This window comes from Salvia splendens, chromosome 3 (genome assembly GCF_004379255.2).
Source record: "Salvia splendens isolate huo1 chromosome 3, SspV2, whole genome shotgun sequence".
Classification (NCBI taxonomy): Eukaryota; Viridiplantae; Streptophyta; class Magnoliopsida; order Lamiales; family Lamiaceae; genus Salvia; species Salvia splendens.
The window spans coordinates 1,880,244-1,902,054 of NC_056034.1; the positions used below are offsets into that span (position 1 = coordinate 1,880,244).

The 21,811-nt window shown below is 38.4% G+C and overlaps 3 protein-coding genes across 3 annotated transcripts; 2 read left to right on the forward strand and 1 right to left on the reverse strand.

Annotated features, from left to right (window-relative positions):
- Positions 1 to 6,338: 6,338 nt before the first annotated feature.
- LOC121795467 (clavaminate synthase-like protein At3g21360) lies at positions 6,339 to 7,304 on the reverse strand. Its single transcript, XM_042194007.1, has 2 exons — positions 6,945 to 7,304; positions 6,339 to 6,632 (listed from the first exon to the last, which is right to left on the reverse strand). Exons 1-2 carry the CDS (start codon positions 7,302 to 7,304, stop codon positions 6,339 to 6,341), a joined length of 654 nt encoding a protein of 217 aa, XP_042049941.1.
- A 1,034-nt stretch (positions 7,305 to 8,338) lies between these two features.
- On the forward strand, positions 8,339 to 11,157 carry LOC121794260. The gene is made up of 4 exons (XM_042192345.1): positions 8,339 to 8,616; positions 9,521 to 9,625; positions 9,705 to 10,653; positions 10,745 to 11,157. The coding sequence occupies exons 1-4, from the start codon at positions 8,413 to 8,415 to the stop codon at positions 10,963 to 10,965; spliced, it is 1,479 nt and encodes a 492-aa protein (XP_042048279.1). The 5' UTR covers positions 8,339 to 8,412; the 3' UTR covers positions 10,966 to 11,157.
- Positions 11,158 to 12,667: 1,510 nt separating this feature from the next.
- LOC121794255 (MMS19 nucleotide excision repair protein homolog) lies at positions 12,668 to 21,203 on the forward strand. The gene is made up of 20 exons (XM_042192337.1): positions 12,668 to 12,829; positions 13,117 to 13,179; positions 13,297 to 13,351; positions 13,937 to 14,034; positions 14,416 to 14,574; positions 14,673 to 14,732; positions 15,405 to 15,593; positions 16,055 to 16,108; positions 16,234 to 16,320; positions 16,414 to 17,125; positions 17,518 to 17,897; positions 18,172 to 18,245; positions 18,505 to 18,616; positions 18,705 to 19,582; positions 19,884 to 19,977; positions 20,078 to 20,189; positions 20,410 to 20,486; positions 20,618 to 20,698; positions 20,830 to 20,909; positions 21,017 to 21,203. The coding sequence occupies exons 1-20, from the start codon at positions 12,758 to 12,760 to the stop codon at positions 21,048 to 21,050; spliced, it is 3,471 nt and encodes a 1,156-aa protein (XP_042048271.1). The 5' UTR covers positions 12,668 to 12,757; the 3' UTR covers positions 21,051 to 21,203.
- The last annotated feature ends 608 nt before the right edge of the window (positions 21,204 to 21,811 follow it).

A 21,811-nucleotide genomic window follows, 5' to 3' on the forward strand; every position in this document is an offset into this window, starting at 1 on the left:
ATTTTCGAACTACATTCCGATATGTTCGAAAGACCAAAGCGGATGACGAAATCAGCCGCGCGGCGACCTCAGGATCAATATTGCTCCTTCCATCAAACCCACGGTCACGATACCGAGGAATGCCGAAATTTGGCTGCAGGTATTGATGTTCTTGTGAAAACAGGAACGTTAAAAAAATACCAAAGCAAGCAGCCGAAAAAGAACAAAAGGCAGAGAGGTGCGAACTGCAATTCTCAGGATCCGAAAAGGCATGAGGATCCCGAAGACGACGACGAGCCGCAATATGATGGAGTAATCCAGACTATTGATGCTCTCCCTGCCGGGAAGACTAAGTCGTCCCTAAAAGCAGAACGCAGAGGTTCCAATCAAGAGGAGCCAACACATAAAAGGCTGAAGAAAGACGAAGTGATTACATTTTCAGATGCCGATCCCGTCCCAGCCATCTCTCCTCACCAAGACGCTATTGTCATTCAAGCCGGAGTGGCAAACAAACTGATCCACAGAGTATTTGTGGATACAGGAGCGTCAGTCAGCATTCTTTTTAAAGAATGTTTCGATAAAATGGAAGTGGATCCAGCTCGGCTCAGTCCGGCTCCACTTCCTCTGAAAAGTTTCGCCCAGGAGGACACCCGCCCTGAAGGTATTATCAGCCTTCCGATCACGGTGGGAAAAGCGCCTACAAGCTCCAATACGATGATCGAGTTCTTTGTGGTGAAAGCTCGGTCCCCGTACAACATCATCCTGGGGAGAGACTGGCTCAACACAGTTCGGGCCGTTTGCTCTACTTATCACCTCACCATCAAGATCCCCACTAAAGGTGGGATAGCGGTCATCCGAGGTGATCAAAAGAGAGCAAAAGAATGTCTGCAGATTGCGCTTAAAAGTGCCGAGCAATCAGTTCGGCACCATCAAGCATAGCAATCACAGCAACCGGAGTCAAAGGCAAGCGAGATGACCGAAGTCACTTCAGAGCCGAACTCAATGACCGTTCAGTTATACGAAGATGATCCATCCAGAACGGTCAAGATCGGCTTCGCAGGAACGCCTCTACTCCGGGAAAAGACCATTCAGCTCCTCAAGGAGTACAAAGATGTCTTTGCATGGTCTCCGTTGGACATGACCGGAGTACCCCCCGAGGTAATCACTCATCGGTTAAATATTGATCCTTCAATCCGGCCAGTAAAACAGAAGCAAAGACTCTTTGCGGCAGAAAGAAGCCAAGTCATCCATGACGAAGTCCGCCAATTACTAAAAGCGGATGTACTATTCGAGGTGAAATATCCTTCTTGGGTGGCCAATCCTGTGATGATCAAGAAAAAAGAAGGAGGATGGCGGATGTGCATAGATTTTACCGATCTAAACAAGCACTGTCCTAAAGATTGCTATCCCCTTCCGAATATAGATAAAAAAGTAGAAGCTTTGATCGGCTTCGAAATTTTCTGTTTTCTTGATTTATACAAAGGATATCACCAAGTATTGATGGATGAGAGTGACGCTCCGAAAACAGCTTTCATTACCGATTTCGGCATTTTCGCTTATAAAAAGATGCCATTCGGTTTAAAGAATGCCGGAGCCACTTATCAAAGGATGGTAGACAAGCTTTTTCGGCACCTGATTGGAAAGGAGGTCGAAGTGTATGTTGACGATATAGTCGTCAAAAGCAAAAGCACTTCGGAGTACGAGCACAACCTCAAGTCCACTCTCAACGTGCTCAAGAAAGCCAACCTCAAACTTAATCCCCAAAAGTGTACCTTTTTGGTAGATTCGGGAAAGTTTCTGGGTTGTTGGGTTTCAAAGGACGGACTCAAGGCAAACCCCTCAAAAGTTCAAGTCGTTCAGAACATGGCAATGCCGAAGTCCATACATGACGTGCAAAGGCTAACCGGATGTCTAGCCGCACTGAATCGATTCCTTTCCCAAGCAGCCGAAAAGCAACTGCCGTTCTTCAAGGTGTTGAAAAAGGCACCAAAGTTCGAGTGGGGAGCCGAGCAGAAAAAGGCCTTTGACGAGCTCAAAAGTTATCTAGCCGAGCTTCCTATTCTCTCTGCTCCAACCGAAGCCGAAGTAATTTTCTTATACTTAGCGGCATCCGATCAAACCATTAGCGCGGTGCTTGTACGAGAAGAAGGCCTAAAGCAGTTTCCCATCTACTTTACAAGCCGAGCATTAAGAGGTCCAGAAACAAGGTATCAACCTCTGGAGAAAATTGCTCTGGCGTTAGTAAATGCAGCAAGGAGACTGCGGCCATACTTCTATGCTCACAAGGTATGCGTCTTAACCGATCTGCCTCTTCGGCAAGTTTTGACCAAGCCAGAAGCATCAGGCAGAATCGCCAAATGGGCCATAGAGCTGGGAGAACACTCAATCGAGTACCAACCTCGGAAAGCCATCAAGGGACAAGCCTTGGCAGATTTTCTTGCAGAGGCCAAGTTCGATCAAGCAATCCCTGTCATTGCCGAACAGAAAAATTCTACCAATGCCGAACTAGCACAGCCCTTGGAATCCGAAGTAGAGCCGCCAGACTGCTGGAGCGGATTCGTAGATGGAGCTTCAAACAAGATGGGAAGTGGAGCTGGTATTTTACTCGTCGCTCCCGACGGACACGAGGTAACCTACTCACTTCGGTTCCTATTCCCCACTACTAATAATGAAGCCGAGTACGAAGCCCTCCTGGCCGGACTTCAGTTAGCGCAAAGTCTGCTCGTCAAATCTCTCAAAGTCCATTGTGATTCACAAGTCATAGTAAATCACATGTTGGGTACAAGTGAAGCTCGTGACGAGAGAATGAAGAAGTATTTGGACAAAGCGCAAAGCATCAGCCGAAGTTTCTCCTATTTTCGGATAATCCGCATTCCCAGAGCGGAAAATAGCCGAGCAGATACCTTAAGTAAGTTGGCTTCAGATCCGAGCTCAAAGGCGGAAGAATTAATGCATCGAAGCATTGATGAAGCCGAGGTACATTCAGTATCCAGCTCGCCGAACTGGATGACGCCGATCTTGCAGTATCTGGATCAAGGACAATTGCCCGAGGATAAGAGAAAAGCTCGGAAGATCACGTGCCGAGCACTTCGGTACGAACTTCATGAAGGAGTCCTCTTTAGAAAGTCTTACCTCCAGCCGTTATTGCGGTGCGTAGGACCAGAAGAGACGGACTACATCCTCAGAGAAGTTCATGAAGGATCGTGCGGCAGCCACATCGGAGCTAGAGCTTTAGCTAAAAAAGTTCTAAGATGGGGATATTATTGGCCAACCTTGGTACAAGAAGCAGTGCAGCTCGTCAAGACATGCCCGAAGTGCCAAATCCATGCAAATATCCCAAGGATGCCGCAGACCGATCTATTCACTATGCAAAGCCCTTGGCCTTTCATGCAATGGGGCATAGACATAGTGGGACCACTTCCTCAAGCTCCTCGGCAAATGAAATTCCTAATCGTTGCCGTGGACTACTTTACGAAGTGGGTGGAAGCTGAACCATTAGCTACGATAACGAGCTCGAAGGCATTGGATTTCGTCTGGAAGAACATAGTGTGCCGATTTGGCATACCCCACATCCTCATCTCGGATAACGGGACTCAGTTCACCGACAAGACATTCAAGAATTGGTGCCAAGAGCTGAATATTCAACAGCGGTTCACTTCGGTCTCTCATCCACAAGCAAACGGACAAACGGAGGTAACAAATCGTATCCTGGTGAAAGGGTTAAAAGCTCGGTTAGAACAAGCCAAAGGACAATGGGTAGAAAATCTCCCTCAAGTCCTATGGTCCTACCGAACTACACCCACAACCTCCAACGGTGAAACTCCGTACAGTCTGGTGTACGGCACTGAAGCCGTAATTCCGGTGGAGATCGGCGTACCCAGTCCCCGAACTCTAAATTTCTCAGCAGAAATGAATGACGACGGACTGAGAGCCAGCTAGATCTTGCCGAAGAAAGAAGAGAATTGGCATGCATAAAAGCAGCCAAGTACAAGGAGCAAGTAGCCCGGTATTACAACCAAAGGGTGAAGAAGCTGCAATTTCAAGTGGGAGATCTCGTCTTGAGAAACAACGAAGTAAGCCGAGCAGAAAAGCTGGGCAAGCTCGAACCCACATGGGAAGGTCCGTATCGGGTGTCAGAAGTCCTCGGCAAAGGGTCTTACAAATTGGCTCACATGTCAGGAGAACAGGTACCCCGAACATGGCACATTTCCAACCTCAAAAAGTTCCATTTGTAAGAGACAGTCCGGTCAGTCAGTCTTGAGTCCTGTTCGGTCAATGTGCTTTATTTGGTTTGCTTGGTCTTTATTTGTCTCTGTGCGTTTTGTCTATGCGTTTTGTCTGTCTATGTGCGTGTCGTCTCTTACAAATGTTACTGAGGTATCTTGTTCTTCGAAGGCTGATCCCCTTCTTAGAACATATACAAGCCAACGATTGTGAAGTCAAAGCTTCTACAGAAGATACAAGACCACAATTCAGCTTAAACAAGCAGTTCGTCTGAAACGAGCTGCAACAAGCCAACGATTGTGAGTCAAAGCTTCTACAGAAGATACAAGACCACAATTCAGCTTAAACAAGCAGTTCGTCTGAAACGAGCTGCAACAAGCCAACGATTGTGAGTCAAAGCTTCTAAAGAGGATACAAGACCACAATTCAGCTTAAACAAGCAGTTCGTCTGAAACGAGCTGCAACAAGCCAACGATTGTGAGTCAAAGCTTCTACAGAAGATACAAGACCACAATTCAGCTTAAACAAGCAATTCGTCTGAAACGAGCTGCAACAAGCCAACGATTGTGAGTCAAAGCTTCTAAAGAGGATACAAGACCACAATTCAGCTTAAACAAGCAGTTCGTCTGAAACGAACTGCAATAAGCCAACGATTGTGAAGTCCAAGCTTCTAAAGAGGATACAAGACCACAATTCAGCTTAAGAATCAAGCACTTCGTCTGAAACGAACTGCAACGAAAGTCCGATTCTCGCGATAAAACTTGCCTGAATTAGGACAAGGGAAAGTCCGATCCACGCGATAAAACTCGCCGAATTAGGACAAGGGAAAGTCCGATCCCCAAATTAGGACAACGGAAAGTCCGATCCGAGCGATAAAACTCGCCAAATTAGGACACAAGACGAGTCCGGTCAAAGATGTTTATTTCATCAGCCCAAAGACGAGTCCGGTCAAAGATGTTTATTTCATCAGACCAAAGACGAGTCCGGTCAAAGATGTTTTTTTCATCAGATCAAAGACGAGTCCGGTCAAAGAAGAGTTCACTTCATAAGACCGAGGACAAACATCAACTTACCCCGTACCTTTATCCAGAATGCCGAAGTGATTCACTTCGCTTTCCGGGGGGGGGGTAGTGATGGAGTACGTACTAAACAAGCCCAACAGCAGTAAAGCCCATCAGCCTAAAGCCCAAGAAAGAGTATCAGTTCGGCATGACTAAAGAGTATCAGTCCGGCATGACTAAAGAGTTCAGTTCGGCACAACCAAAGAGTTCGGCCCCAGCCTACAGCTCGGTAAAAGCCAACCAATCAAACTCTGCTCTCAGGTCGGCATCAAGCTCTACTCTCAGATCGGCAAAAGCTGCTCGGCAATAATTCAGCAGTTCGGTCTCAGTATTCGACCGAACTAGGAGACAGTGGACTCATGCAGGATTTCCACCTCCACTACACCCACGATCTATTTAGTGGTGTCAAGCAGTCATTAACTCATGCAGGATAGTGGACCCATGCAAGATCGCCACGATCTCCACGACATCCACTACCTAGTAAATGGTGCTGCATGCCACGATCTGGTTCAATGTATAAATAAGAACCTAGATCAGATAGATAGGGTTAGACTCTCTCGATCTCTAGAGATAAAATATCAAATAGCAAGTCTGTGTTGTAAGCTGTAGAAAACAGATCAAGCAATACAACTCTGCCCTCTTTTTTTCCCGTGGACGTAGATTTACCTCAGTAAATCGAACCACGTAAAATCTCTGTGTCGTGATCTGCATTTTCCTGCATTCATCACCGTCGAAAATTCGCAGATTCATCAATGTGATCTGCCAACGGACTGTCCACTCCACCTTCATGTTAAGCTTAGCTGCCCTGTTATATATGAAAGGTAAAATTGTAATTTCATAAAGTGAGTTTTAAAAAAATCAAATTAACATTATTTGAAGCTTCTTCTTAAAAAAAATAAAATTTAGTGGATGGAAAGGTCATTATGTTTTTGGTGGACCCGAAAGTAAATTAGATTATATTGCAAGGGGCGTACGCAGAAAAAAAATATTATAGTGTAAACTATAATTTTAGGATTTTGATTTTGAGATTTCGAAAAGACAATTTTATGTTTTGGGGTTCAAGAGCCCACAACATCACTTGAGTGATATCAACAATATATGGAGAGATTTGTACCTTTCCTCGGCTACGGCCTTATTCGCGGTCAGAAATGTAGATTTCCAGCCACGGCCGATTGGGGAGGAAGGGTCATCCTCCTCCCCAAGAACTCGTGTGTAAATCACACCATGCTTCTCCAACTTGTCCACGAACTCCGGGTGTTTCTCTTTCATTCTTTCGTATACGACGTGACTAGGAACGATCGGCGTTTCTCCGCCGGAGACAGGCTCTGTTTCGCAGAAGAAAAACAGCTTTGTAGGGTACTTTGGCACCTTTTGATCAAACAACAACAAAATGGATCAATTATAGTACAAAGAGTTACTGTTTTCATTTACTTGATCAACTTGATTTTCAAATTATATTTTTAAAATATCCTAAACTTTGCAAAATTGTTTAATTATATTAAGTCCAAAAGATTAATTCTAATACACATTGATATAAGTAGAAAAAATTGGATATAAATTCAATAAATTTCCAAAATTGGGATGAAATTGATAAAAATAATAAAAAACATGATAAATTCAATCATTAGCCATAAAATAAATTACTGATGAAGTTATAATTAAATTGAAAATAAAACTAACCTGAGCCATTTCATGGTGGAAAGGGATTTTCTGATCCGGCGGCGATTCATTAGCGGTGAAGACACGGCCGACGACGTTAGTCCTGGGGGCGGCGCCGCCGACATACGGCAGCTCCTCGTAACCAAACGCTTCGACGACGTCGTTGAAGTCAGTGGCCGTGGCTACCGACTCAAATCCACGGAACAAAACCGCCCCGTGTTTGTGGAGAACCGAGTCCAGCCACGGCCTCTGCTCCTTAACGGCCACTGTCAAAGTGGCCGCAGCGGCAACAGGAGTTAACACGGCGGGGAAAATAACTCCGCCGTGGATCTTCTGCTCCGTGATCTTCGCTTCGGCGAAGGCTGAGGAGTTCGTAGGCATCTTGTTGTGAATTTTGGATTGATTTGTTTGGTGTTATTATTGATTGTCGATTTACTATATGAATTAATTGAGACAGTTGGTGATGGTGAGAGCTTTTATTAATGAGATTGAGAGATCAATCATGCATATATATTTGTTTTTTTTCCTTTTTTTGATTTAATTTATTTTATTGTATTGTATTGTTGTGATGTGTTTTTGGACGGAAAAGCAGCCAGATTCTACCATAGAATAAATTATAATTTGACTAGTAGGATTGGAAAAATTTCAACAAAACTTCTTTTATTGTGGTCATTTATGAGGTAATATTGAGTTATTAATTAATTTATTTTAGTACTTAACGTTATTTATATTTTATTAGTTAGAACTTCATATTATAATTAAATAAGGAAATATTGTCAAAATGGAGAAATTAATAAGTAGTGGTTAAAAATATTACTAATATGTTTAACAATGCTTCCACGTCTTGGAAAAATAACGTTTTAAGACGTTCTACAAACTATTGCTCACTTTTTAAGTTCCATTTTCTAAATTTTGGTTATAATTTACACTCATTTTACATAACTATACTCCATGTATAAAAACCAATCATGACTCATCGTTACTACATTAACGAATATAAAAATAATAACATGACCTCTTTTACACTCACAAAATAACTAAACAACTTTTATTAAAAACTTGTATCATATCAAAATGTGCACTTTTCTATACTCATGAACAATTGTACAACTTTCATAAATCAAGTTACTCAAAATTGTGAATTACTATTTTTGAATGGTCGAGTACTTTTATGGACACATTATTTTAATTTATGAATGCGCCACATCATCAACGATTTTACAAAAACTTACATTATATTTTAAATCTTATATTCATTCTATTCATAATTAATAATTCATTTTTAAAATTTGGATATATACAAAAATTAAGGTATTTCTATTTTTGATAATATAATTAATTCTTTTTTTCCTTTCCTATTTATCAGTGTCGTTTATATATAAAATCCCCGCAGAGGAAAAATTTGAATGAAGAGAGAGAAATCACAACTCTAGTTACCGTTGGAGCAACCACCTCACACACACAAACGCGCAGGAAAGAAGAAGAGGATATGCCGAAGAACGCCGGCGAATCGCAATCGAAATCAAAGATGAGGTTGCAATCGCTGAGGAAGCCGCTGCGAGACGTCTCTAACGCCAAGACAGCCAATAAATCAGCCAGTAATTACAACAAAATTTCAAAAGATGACGGTGGACAAGCGGGAGGCGATTCGCTCGATCGCCTTCTCCTCGTGCACTCCGAACTCCGACGACAGGTAGCGAACCGTATCTCGTGGAAATGTGTTGGATGATGATAATTTGGGCGTTCTTTCAGATTTGGTTGTTTAATTGTTTCTATGAGGTCTAGGGCATTATGTGGTTCATTTTGTGTGGTAATTTGGTGATTCTGTGATGATAAGCTATAACCACAACCAGATTTCACTGTTGTGAGTAGATTTATCTTTGTCAGGTTCTCTTGATGTTTAGTGTCTGGTTAATGTTTTAAGATTGCAGTCATGTATCGCCTTTCCCTTGGTTTATTGTTCTGTTTAAGAGGTAGTTTAGTTTTTCAGCTACTGGTTTTGGTTTTAGAGCTTCTGTAGTATGGGTTCTCTAGAATTCCTGAAGTATATAGGTTGGGTAATTCTGTTTTCACGAATGTTTTGACTAAATTATGGAAGGTAGGGCTGGTAGTGCAATGGTAGGAATTTAAGGAGCACGTTTGAAATGTGAGGAGGAAGAGACTAGATTGTCTTGCATCATGTTGTAGTCATAAATCATTTGCAAACCAATGGTCCTTGTGTTTCATCAATCCATTATTGTTTAGAGTATGTGTTTTGTTTAGTAATCAGAGTAGAAAATGTGAAGCGATTGGAGGATTAGAGCATCAGTTTTTGGTCTAAAACCTATTGATACAAAAGGAAGCAGATCTATTCATACTGGTAGATATTGTTCTACCCAATTGATTTATGTTTGGGTCCTTGAAGTTCTACCTATGATATTTGAGTTGTTACACCTATGATAATTGATATGTGAGTTGTCACACCAGGATATAGAGATTTTTCCTTGATTACCACCCATACATATGTAATGGGGTTATTTACTCTATATAATGGTCCATATGCTTAAGTATCTTATTGGTGAAGATGAGAGTGTTCACTTCAACGCATTGTTTGGCAGATAGATGAACTAGTCGCCGAAGCACTCAAGTTGAAAGGCAATGATAGAAGGGATGAGATCAAACAATTTGCAGAGACCTTGTCTGATATGCAGACTTCCTTAAAGGTAAATGTGTTGTTTGATTTTCTGATATTGACACTTTTCATTCTACAATGTTTCAATTTTTGAATGTATGATTCTGCAGCCATGGTTTTCCATATTTCAAAAGGCAGTTCTCAGCCAATCCATAGTGCTAGAGAATAATACTTCAGCGCAGCCAGTTGAGACAAAGGCACTTGTCTCAAAAGAAAGTACAAATACTGCCGCTGAAAGCCCTGAAGAAACCAAGTTTGAGTCACTTGTCTCTCCGTCACCCCTTGTATCGTGGAGGGCTGGATGCAACACCGAAAGTGGCAGACAGTTGTTCCTACTCACACCAATGCCTCAGAAGAAAGCTTTTTCATCCAAGCATCATGTATCATCGCTTCATGAAGTTGAAAAGATTCCATTGGATGAAGCTGCCCACCTGGTATCTCTTTCTGATGCAGTACGAAACTTAGGTAATGATCTCAATGGAGGTCTATCAGCCAAGCCAACTCCAAAAGTGGCTTTAGATACAGAAAAGACTAAAGCTGTAGTAGACAAACCAGTCACTGATTGTGCTACACCAGAAAAGGCTTCAACTACGAAATATTCTCTATTTGTCATGACCCCATGCATGAAAATGTCACCACCAAAGTCCTGCATATTACTCGAGTCCGTATCAGCCTTCCCCAGAAAGAAAATCCAGGCAGTCCATAAATCTACACCTTTTCCTACCCGAGTCCACAGCTTCACTGATTCCCAGGATTCTGAATCCTCCAGCGATCAATCTTCAGGTGACCTGAAGCTGAAGTATCCCGAGCTCTATGGAATAAGAAAAGAAAATACGCAGAAGAAAATGGCAGCAGAAGATTCACCAAACTGGATTGTCTCACCTCCTAAAACATGTGCTGTAATGGATCCTTCCAACGAGCCATCATTTAAAAATGAATCTAATCACTGCTTGCCATCGAAAACTAGTGTAGTAAGTAATCAGGTAGCTCACTTCCCGACCATGAAGACGAAAGAGTGTCAAGGTAGCCATGCCACTACCTCAAAGAGTAAACTGCAAGGTATATGTCTCTTTCATTTGCTTATTCAACTATTCAAACATACATAACAAACTCAAATTCCAATCAAAGTTAATTCACCCTCTCCTTGCAGATGTTACTCGTACGCTTGATTTAGCTGAAGTCACACCGATGATGAAGGCACCTATGAGCAGCATGCGAATGGGAAAGCATCCCGGGGAGAACACTTTGAAGAAGGAACTGTGGATGAAATTTGAAGCAGCAAGTAGTCTTGTTCGTTTCAATGGCTCTCTTGTCCAAGACTCTACCAAGAAAGGATTTCTTGACATTTTGGACGAGGTGTCTGATGCATAACTATTGTTGGGATGAGGTTAATTCAGTGCTGCTGTAAAGATATGATCATGTATGTACTATTACTTGCAAAAGTTGCAGTTTGGTTAGTTGCTGAAGTTTGGAGAAGCAAAGATGGTGTAGTTGCTGAAGTTTTGTGTAGTTGCACTTTTGTGATGATTGTTCAGCAAAATTTCTTGATATTAATTTAGAAGAAGAGAGAATATTATATCAAATTGGGGGAGTGTTATATTACTAACTCAATACTTAATTGCTAACTATAATTAAATAATAGTCATTAGATATTCAAATTAAGGGCCTAGATCATTAGCTCAGGAATGTCAATACGATCAACAAAAAACGTCAATAAGGGTATCAAGGTCAATTTACAACAAATTAGTTGTAACTAACTTTTGAAAAATATCTCATAACTTTAAAACGCATATAACTTTCTCAATTTAAATTATTTTTTCACACATCATATATCAAATTAAAGATAATTTCATAAAGATTCTAACGAGATCTCACTTGCATATATTTCGATGTCCAAATTTGAATTTTTTTTTGAAAATTTTCATAAATTTCGTTAACAACTTTATATCAATACATGACACATAATATGTCAATACAATGCTTGTACAATGTCAATATAAAATTGTATTGACATTGTCATGTCTTTGTGTTGATGTATTTCATACACTGTATTGATATTGTGTTTCTAAACCCTAAATTTGATAGTTGTTATTAACCTTTTAATAATATAAAATGAAAAACGAAATTACAAATGGCAAATTGTAGACCACATGATTTCTAAAATCATATGATCTTAAGTTAGTTTTAATTAGCAATTAAATGATGAGTTAACAATTATCACTCCCTATCAAATTGACATGATTAGTTGTTTTGTTACAAAAATGTGTAAAGTATTTATTTATTAACATGAGTAAAAAACATTGTATAATGCATATTTATCTTTATAATGATTTATGAGAATTTTATTTTTTTCAAATTAATAATTGACGATTAAGTTTTTTTTATACACTAGTATCTCCAAATCAAAGTTAAAATTTTGAGTGAATTCATTGCAGAAAATTTAAATAATTTTTGTTAATATCTTTAAAATATACTCTCTCCTCCGTCCTACTTTAGGAGTCTCAGTCATTTTTCTTCATTCGTTTTATAAAAATAATGTAGAGAAATAGTAAAGTAAGAGAGAATAATGTTGATAAGACTTAATACGTAGAATTATAGGTAAATAACAATAAATCGATTTGAATAAGTATCATAATTAAATTTTATTTAAATTTTAGCAGCATATAAGTAAATTTTATGTATGTTTATCATTATTAAATACTCCCTCCATCCCCGAACAGGAGTCCCATTTTCATTTTAGTCCGTCCGTAAATAGGAGTCCCGTATCATAATTACTATAAATGGTAAAGAGGCCTCACATTCCACTAACATGAAATAGTATTATTTAAAACTATACAAGTGAGACTCATATTACACTAACTTTTTCCACCTATTTTTTTTAATATTTCTTAAAACTGGTGCCGAAATGAAATGATCCTCCTATTCTTGGACGGACAAAGTAATACTCCTACTCCATATAAATAAAATAAAACAAAATCAAAATATGTTCGTTGATTAAAAGAAATTGTAAATAATGGAGTATATATATATATATTTCCATTCAGAGCATAGTATAAATAGAGGAAACGTTAAAATAAAAAACTTCACTACCGGCGATAGCAGCAGAACTCCTTAAACCCTCTCCTTACTCAGCTCCCTCTCTTTCAACTCATACTCACACACAATGGGCGAATCAGTTCAATGGATTAAGTACATCGAATTGTACGTTAGCTCCACCGCCACTCCGTCCGAGCAGGTGAATTCTCCGATTAATTGCTGATAAATATGCATAACGACCAATTATATTCCGATTACTTGCGAAATAGTTGGCTATCTCCTTACAGTCTACCTATTGACAAAATCTTTGCCAATATTTGAAAATAAGAATTCAAGAGCTTAATCAGACTGAATATACTTCCTTTTTTCTGTGAAAATTACTCACTCACATTACTTTCTGAAAATTGTGCTCTGCTGGAACTCTGCTACTGTTAATTACCGACTTTTACTGATGCAATCGCTTTGTGCTGTGAAATTGGACCACAGGCTGCCAGTGTGGATGAAGTTGCCACTTTGCTGAAGAAGGGGATTTTTAATCTAGAAACACTTGTAAGCTCTTTCGTTATGATTTTGTGTGTGTTTGTATCTTAATTGAAGCTTTGGTATTGAATAAACTATAATGTCTACTCAAAGTTGCTTCCAAATAACATTGTTTCTGATCTATAGGTTAAGGAGATGGAGATGTATTTGACTACTACCGATAGCATTGTCCGCTCTAGAGGTAATTGTGTCTTTGTGTCATCACTGGATTTCTCCAGTTTTGTCTACTCACCTATACCTGTAGTGTTATTGTACATGACTGTGTGATGACATCTGAAGATTTCCGAACAATATTTACTTTCTTGATAGTTGGAGTTTGTGCACTTTATTTGTTTGTTGAGAAGGTGTCTTTGTCCTTTATAGATCAACTGTATGTATCCTAGCCTTTGATTTTGGAAATTCCAATTCAAGGTGTAGTAGATGTAGTTCTGGAGAAAAGGAACTATCTAATGGCATTTATTTCTGTGCAATTACAAGATTTTAGAATTACCGATCTGTTGCAGATAACAATCTCACTTTAAGATGCATATATGAATTAGAGTGGTTGTATTTTCTCTGATGCACTAGCATGAAGTTTTCTAGGTTTTAAGTTGAGTGCGCTTTCATTTTATCTGGTTCTTCACTAAACAAGTTCCTTCCCTTGGCAGAATATGTTTGCATTGTAACCTGGGATTGTTTTTGTTGACTCATCTCTTTTTATTTTTCTTATTTTATTTATTTTATTAATATAAATGTTGTATCAAACATATATCTTTCCATCATTCAGGGAATCTCCTCCTTGCTGAACTGTTGGATAAACTAGCATCAAAGCCCTTAAGTAGCAGTTCAATACATAGCCTAGTAGGATTCTTCACAGAAAGACTGGTAAGTGGACAAATGAGAAGCACTATACCTGCAACATTTGTAGTTACTTATATTTTAATTCATATTCCGGAAACATTGTTTTTACCCAAATTTTCATTTATTTGATCAAGTGCCTTATTAGTTGCGTTGCGGAAGGAACTTGGTAGTTGTATTGGCTTGCTCAAAGAATGCCATTGCTTCATTTTACCAACTCTTCTAGGATCCAACTACCCCTAGAAATTATAATTTTTACGCAGTTGCAAATTTAGATTGATAGTTTGACTTTGACAATAATGTGACAATCTCTTGATATTTTGTTAATATAACTATGGCTTCATAAATTTTGCGATGGGGTTTTTCAATCAGTCAATATGAAAGGCAGATAATATTTTCATATATCAGGCAGACTGGAAAGCATTACGTGGTGCACTTGTGGGCTGTTTGGCTTTGTTGAGGAGAACAGTGGATGTTGGAAATGTCACTGATTCTGATGCAAAGGCTGTTGCTGAGTCTTATCTCCAAAATCTTCAGGTTCAGTCCTTGGGCCAACATGATAGGAAGGTAAGTCCCGGTATGATGAGATATATCTACTTTAGTAAATTTTGGTTCTCATGCTAAAGATAATGCTAATTTTCTTCCATGCATCATATTCATTGCAGCTAAGCTTTCAACTCTTGGAATGCTTATTAAATCAGTATCCGGGTGCAATAGGGGATTTGGTAAAGCCCATTTTACCATCTCCCTATGTTCTATTTTCGCCGTCTTAAAATTTTAATGCTGAATCTGTCTTCATTGGACTGTGAGCAACCTTTATATGTTTGTTGTAAGGATAAAAAGCAAGTGGTGGAAATCATTTCTCACCCCAGCTTTCCTTATATACTCACTGTCTCCTTTAATGCTTTCAATCACGTTGCATGTTGTTAATACACACCCTAACACTCAAATCCCAATGCTCGAGCATTATCCATTATCAACTTGGTGTTCGGTAGTACCATGAGAAATATCTTGTTAAAAAATTAAGATGGTGATTTCCTGAAACCTTGTAGATTGAAGGACACCAATGAGGTTCTCTTGCACGTGAAATTTCCCAGGAGTTTGACATTCATAAGGTTCCAAATGATTCCACAGAACATTAAAGTTAAATATTTTCTGTACAGCTTTGGATTTCTAATTTTTTCTTAATCATTTTGTCTTGTTCACTGAATCAAGCATCAAACTTGGTCTGATATGCTGTGTGAATCACAGCTTCATTTCTGTTGGAATTATAATCATATCACGTGTACCTTGTGGTTCTTGTTCTTTTAGTTTATCTTTTTATTTGACTGCTCCAAGTAGTGCTAACTATGTGGTTAACAATAACTTAACTTTGCCTGTTCCTTTTTTTTCTACAGGGAGATAACCTTGTTTATGGAATCTGTGAGGCTGTTGATGGGGAAAAAGATCCTGAGTGCTTATTGCTTGTCTTTCATATAGTGGAATGTCTTGGACAGATATATCCCGATCCTTCTGGCCCTTTAGCAAATTATGCGGAGGATATGTTCGAAATTCTAGGAAGTTATTTCCCGATCCATTTCACACATGTGAGTGACCTCTTTATTCTATTTTCCCATGCCTCATCATATTTGTCGTATCTGTGCTTATGGCTCTTGTATTAAGCATTAAATTTCATAACCTTAGAATTTTGATTGGTCAAAGGTTTTATAGCATGGTTTAGAGAAGAGCAGTATCTAAATTATTTTTGAACAAATTGGGAGGAGTTTAAATATACTGTTTTAAACATTATTTGAAAGAGCTGACTAAAGATAGAAGGATGTGTTGCACTCCTTTTGCATATTTTTGAGTGCACATTGTTTCCCAAATTTTTTAATTCATAATCTCATATTAGAAAATACATCACTCATTTGACCACTCCTTGGGAATGTATGTCTTCTGTCTGGTGCTATTAGGACAGAATGCTAATTTTTTCATTTTCCCCTCCCCCCAATCTTTTAGGAGTATATGTTTTCCCTCTATTCTAATTTGATATTCAATATTTGTCCAGCCAAAAGGTGAGGATGATGACACAAAGAGAGAAGAACTATCGAGGGCATTAATGGTGAGCAATTTGTTGCATGTTACTATGTGGTCGCAGCCAAAGCTGAATTTACTAAACAGTCTGCTCTTCCTAAAGATGTTTATAAAGAAAATTTAGACACTTACTTGTATTCTGATGTCTTTCAGTTGTCATTTGCTTCTACACCTCTTTTTGAACCTTTTTCTATCCCGTTGCTGCTAGAGAAACTTTCATCTTCTCTTCCGTCAGCTAAGGTCAGTCTTCAACTCAATGCATCTCCGCAACCTTTTTATATGTGTGAAATATATTTCACTTAATTTGTTGGATGCCTACATGTTTATCTGCAGGTGGAGTCATTTAAGTATCTTAGCTGTTGCACAGCAAAGTATGGACCAGAAAGGATGGCAAGCCACGCTGAAGTTCTTTGGTCTTCTGTAAAAGATGCCATATATATATCACCTCAGTGTACCCTGACCAAGGAGTCTGAATTACTCGGTGGAATGGGCTTTAAGGATAGTGATGTTATGATGCAAGCTTTTATACTCCTGCAGGAAGTTATTCAACAATATGGTGATTTCATTAGTTTAGTTTTAGGTGACAATGACATAAATGCCTTCATGAATTCCCTGAGTCAGTATAAGGAGATGGATGATATTCCTTCACTAGCAAAACAGAGATTGCATGTGGTTGGTCACATTATGTCCACTTGTGCTAAACCCTCACCTGCTTTGTGCAATAAAGTCTTTAACAGTTTCTTTCCGCTCCTCATGGAAAGTCTGGGGCTTTCAGTTGAAAAATCATTAAATGGCTACCTAGATGAAGATTGTTCTCCTCCTGCCAAATTTAATTTTGCAGCTATTTATCTCTGCACAGAACTTCTTGCAGCATGCAGATATGTGGCTGTCTCCCTCGACAGTTCTACCCCAACCCTTGAATTTTCTCAACAGACATGGTCTACCATGCTTAAAAATTCCTGTAAATCACTAGTAAAAACATTCTTTTCCCTCTTAAGATCAACGGAAGCTGATCAAAGAGCACGTTCTGGTGTTTACTTTGGAGGTTAGCTATTTTCTCTGAATGCTGTCACTACTTATGATAGGAAGAACATGTTAAGGTTCTTAGAGGATGTAAAATATCTTACTTGTGAATTTGTTGTCAATGACAATGGTTCGTTTTCCTTTTTATATTTATTTCTACTAAATTGAGTAGACCTGAAATTTGAAATTTTTGGGGAGTCATATTTTACTCACCTTGTTGGAAGGATGGATCTGCCAAAGATTCCTTCTTTGCGGAGTGCGTTCCCTATCTGTCTGAGAACCCAACTTCTTTTTATCATGATTCTTTTGAAAAATGACCTCCACTTTTATAATATATAGGTATGCTCTTGTTGTAAAGATAACATGGCTTTTCCTTGTAAAGCTATTTATTTATTTTGTTGTGAATAACTGCAGTTAAGGGCCTGGAAATTTTGGCTACATTTCCAGAAAGCTTCCTTCCGGCATCAAACTCCTTATATGACAATATATTGTCAGAGTTTGTCAGAACAGTTACTTCAGGCAGCCACGAGACATTCTTGTGGATATTGACTTTGAAGGCACTGACAGAAATTGGCCTTTTTGCCAATAAACATCCAGAATCTGCAAAAGCTGTCATCTTTGAGAAAATTGTTGTAGAAAAGTTTGTCTTCCTGATACCTTCTGGTGAATCAGCTATGCCTTCATCACTCAAACTGAAAGCTGCTTTTGAAATCGGTGGAACAAGGAAGGAGTTCATGTTCAAAGTTGTTCATGCGTTATCTGCAGCCATATATACCAATTTCTCAGCTGCTTATGTAAGTATCTACATTATCCTGCCAAACATTAGGTATTTTTTTCCCCCAGAAGTGCACCTTATAGTTTTGCATCATCATATATACTGGTGGTTTAGATATTTGTAGAGTTTTGTATGCTTCTTCAAAGAATAAATAATCACTGAATAGATTATAATCCTACTATAGTTATGCATGTGGTTAATGATGACATTGTGTTAGTTCTGCATATCCTGTATTCTTTTTCATTATTTTGTATTTGCTCTTGTAAAACTTTGTTCAACATTAATCCAAACAGGATGAAGGGAATCATGAATCTGGAAAATTGATGATCCAGCTTCTTGATACTTACACTGAAAAGGTGCTTCCATGGTGAGTAAATTTTTGGTAATCAATTTCCATATCAGTATTTTGTTTCCTTGATTCATGTCTTAGTATCTATTGAACACAAAAGCTACATTGAATTTAAGTTTCAGTGTGGCGGGGAATGAAACGAGTTTTAGTTTAACATACAAAATATTTAGGTTTCAACATAGTAGGGAATGCAAAGAATTAAGTTTCAAGAACTAAATCAATTGTTGTGATTTCATATTTAACTTTTTAATGGACATGTTTCTTGCCTTGGACCCAGGTTTCTTAAGATTGGAGGCTTTGAGGAAATTCCACTGAATTTTGCCCTCGGTATCTGGGAGAAGATTGAACATACTATGTACTTAAACCTCAGTGCCCTGGAAATTGCTATGGTAAGGCAGCCAAATTAAAGTTAGATCTCTCCAGCCTGTTTCATTTCTTGTATTTTACCACTAGGTAAATTGGATTTTGTTTTATTAGGGAGCAGGTTATAAGGATCTTCTCAGTGCAATAATGACTGCAATTAAGAAGGCTGTTGGGAGTTGTTCGAAAGAAAGGCAGGAAATAATCATTAATAAAGCCTTTGGAGTACTTTCTTCATGTACCGGTTTTGGGTTTGAATCTGGCAGTTCTCTTGTAAAGGAGGAAGATGTGAAGCAAAATCTCAATCCCGGCGACTCTTCCTGTAAACATGAGTGGCTTACTTCATTATTTGCTTCAGTCATTATAGCTCTCCGCCCTCAAACAAGTATACCAAATGGAAAAATGATTATACAGCTGTTCATAAAAAGCCTCCTTAACGGACATGTTCCATCTGCTCATGCACTGGGTTCTTTAGTTAATAAACTGCCTTTGGAGATCAAAGGAATGAACTGTTCTGAAAATCTGACTCTGAACAAGGCACTGGACATGATATCTCCTACTTTTACAGGGATTTCTCACCATGATAACGTTTCTCAAAATAATGGCAGTGGAATTGATTTCAGTAGTTTAAGATTAAATACCTTAAGAATGCAATCCGGGATTAACACCGCAATTGGATTGGCATGGATTGGTAAAGGATTACTTACGAGGGGGCATGAAAAGATGAAAGATATAACCATGGCTTTATTGAGTTTGTTGATGTTGGATCGTGAAGGTGCAGACTCAAAAGAGCTCCAAATTATTGATGTAGAAGACATGCATCAGCTGAGAACAACTGCGGCTGATGCATTTCATATCATTATGTGTGACTCTGGAGAATGCCTGAGTCGAGCGTATCATGCAACCATACGACCGCTCTACAAGCAACGTTTTTTCAGCACCATCATGCCAATTTTTTTGTCCTTGGTGATAAAATCTGATGCATCGCTTGTCAGGTATGGATCATGATAGGAAATGACTTAAATACGCTGTTTAACTTGTGCACTATTGCCAGCCAATACAATAATACTTGAGCATCCTACACTTCACCTCTCAGGGTTTCTCTGAAGTTTGTTTTTACTTTAATGAGTTGATTTGGTTTGGATTATCTTCACTATTACATCTAACAAAAATGTATATGATCATTTACTCTCCCCCGTTAGGTGGTTTACTAGTTTTCAATGCATATATTTTGTTTAAGTATGATTCAAACTTAGTTGAACTGAATGGGGCATCTATTTTTCTGTCTTGATCTAGCCCTACATACACTTCCAGATCTATGCTATATAGAGCCTTTGCACACGTTGTGTCTGATACTCCCGTGATTGCTGTTTTGGCTGAATCCAAAAAGGTCAGCGATATTAGTTCACTCTTACCATCTCCAATTTTGCGATACTATCCTTCAATATATTTATACAGAGTTTTATTGAGATGTATGACCTTGCACACAGATTGTCCCTATTTTATTGGATTGCTTGTCCGTGCTGAGCAAGGATGTGGCTAACAAGGAAATTATTTACAACGTTTTACTTGTCATATCAGGAATATTGCTCGAGAAAAATGGTGAGAACACACATATCTTCCCATTCAACAAGGCATGAATTGAACGATTTATGATTTTATCATTACCATTTGTACATGCTTATTTATTTTATGGAAATTTGTACTGCTTACTGCTAAAAAGATACTGATTTTCGATCTTATTTTACTCTTGTTCTCGTGTATCGGTTGAAATGCATTTCGATTGCCAATTACTCTAATTCTTTTGCACTATTTGCCACAGGACAAGAAGCTGCAGTAGAAAATGCACCTATCATTATAAACCTGCTTATTGATCTCACAACATACCAACACATGATGGTAATAAACATTCTTCCTTTGCTGCTGTTAACTTTCTGAATCTCGTCACACTTGTGGTAAATCTGTTTATTTATTTCCCATAAAGCTACCAATCCATGCACTAGTGAAATCAAATTTCAAAATGTTTTCAGGCTATTCGAGAAACAGCAATACAGTGTCTCGTTGCTATGACTGAGCTTCCCTACACTAGAATTTATCCTTTGAGAACTAAGGTATGAATATTCTTACACTCAGGTGCACATGTTGAAATCTCAAGATGACAATCAACTATAGCACTAGTGATGCATATATCTTTTCTCGTCATCACAAACTTTCCAGTAACAAAATCATTTCTGAATGCTAGGTTTTACAAGCTACATCAAAGGCACTTGATGATCCTAAGAGGATTGTTCGTCAAGAGGCTGTCAGATGTCGACAATCTTGGTAAGTAAAATGTACTACTAGTATTTTCACTCGTAGTAATTTCAAATCTAGAATCAGAATTTTTCGTTGATTGATGTTTTCTTTTTCCTCCCCGTCATCGTTTGTAGGGCTTCAATTGCGTCAAGAACTCTTCGCTTCTAAAACTAAGAGTATTTTGTTGCTGAGATATTGTTACAAGTAAGAAGCTTTGTCGCAGATAGTATTCTTGTGTTGTAGCAGTAACAGTAATTTTGTGTAGATTTCATATACTGGCATTGATGTATATTCTCTATAATCATTGCTTCTCTTTATTTAGTACTGTAATAGCCCCAAAGTGAGCATTCAAATTTCCTATTCTGAAACTGATCCTTCATCTCCTATTCTGAAATTCAGAAATTTTATAATGATTGCAAACTGAAAAATATTAAAAAATCAGAAATAAAATTTTTATCGGTACATATAAATCAGATATATTTAATAAACAATTGTCTAAAAAATAAAATAAATTGTTGTATATATATTAGACATGCTTCAAATTTTAGGATACCAGACTGAAAATCCATATTTTGAGAATAATACATCTTAAAATATCATATATAGTACTATAATTCATGTTTTTGGATTTTTTATTTTTAAAAAAAACAGACAAAATTGAAAATCCATATTTAGAAAATAAAGAAAATTGAAAATTTGAACCGATTTAATACTATTCTAATTCAAAATTTAGGAAACAGTATCAGAATCCTGCAAATACCAAAGTTTCAAGTAGCAAACATTCATTAAAGAGGAAGAAGAGGCCTCCATCTTCTAAAGGAATGGCATTCTCATCGCTCTGTGTCGGCTGAAGCTTCTGCCCCTTCCTCGTCATCCGGCTGTACAGATTCGTGCTTTGCAGCTGCCTGCAACACCCTGCTTTGGATGCC

Excerpts from the sequence above, each read along its gene's own strand:
- LOC121795467 (XM_042194007.1), bottom strand. The coding sequence starts at position 7,304 with ATGCCTACGAACTCCTCAGCCTTCGCCGAAGCGAAGATCACGGAGCAG. Across the intron at positions 6,633-6,944 it reads TCCACCATGAAATGGCTCAG|GTGCCAAAGTACCCTACAAA; the intron begins GTTAGTTTTATT and ends TTTGATCAAAAG.
- LOC121794260 (XM_042192345.1), top strand. The coding sequence starts at position 8,413 with ATGCCGAAGAACGCCGGCGAATCGCAATCGAAATCAAAGATGAGGTTG. Across the intron at positions 8,617-9,520 it reads ACTCCGAACTCCGACGACAG|ATAGATGAACTAGTCGCCGA; the intron begins GTAGCGAACCGT and ends ATTGTTTGGCAG. Across the intron at positions 10,654-10,744 it reads CTCAAAGAGTAAACTGCAAG|ATGTTACTCGTACGCTTGAT; the intron begins GTATATGTCTCT and ends CTCTCCTTGCAG.
- LOC121794255 (XM_042192337.1), top strand. The coding sequence starts at position 12,758 with ATGGGCGAATCAGTTCAATGGATTAAGTACATCGAATTGTACGTTAGC. Across the intron at positions 17,126-17,517 it reads TTCTGGTGTTTACTTTGGAG|TTAAGGGCCTGGAAATTTTG; the intron begins GTTAGCTATTTT and ends GAATAACTGCAG. Across the intron at positions 18,617-18,704 it reads GTGCCCTGGAAATTGCTATG|GGAGCAGGTTATAAGGATCT; the intron begins GTAAGGCAGCCA and ends TTGTTTTATTAG.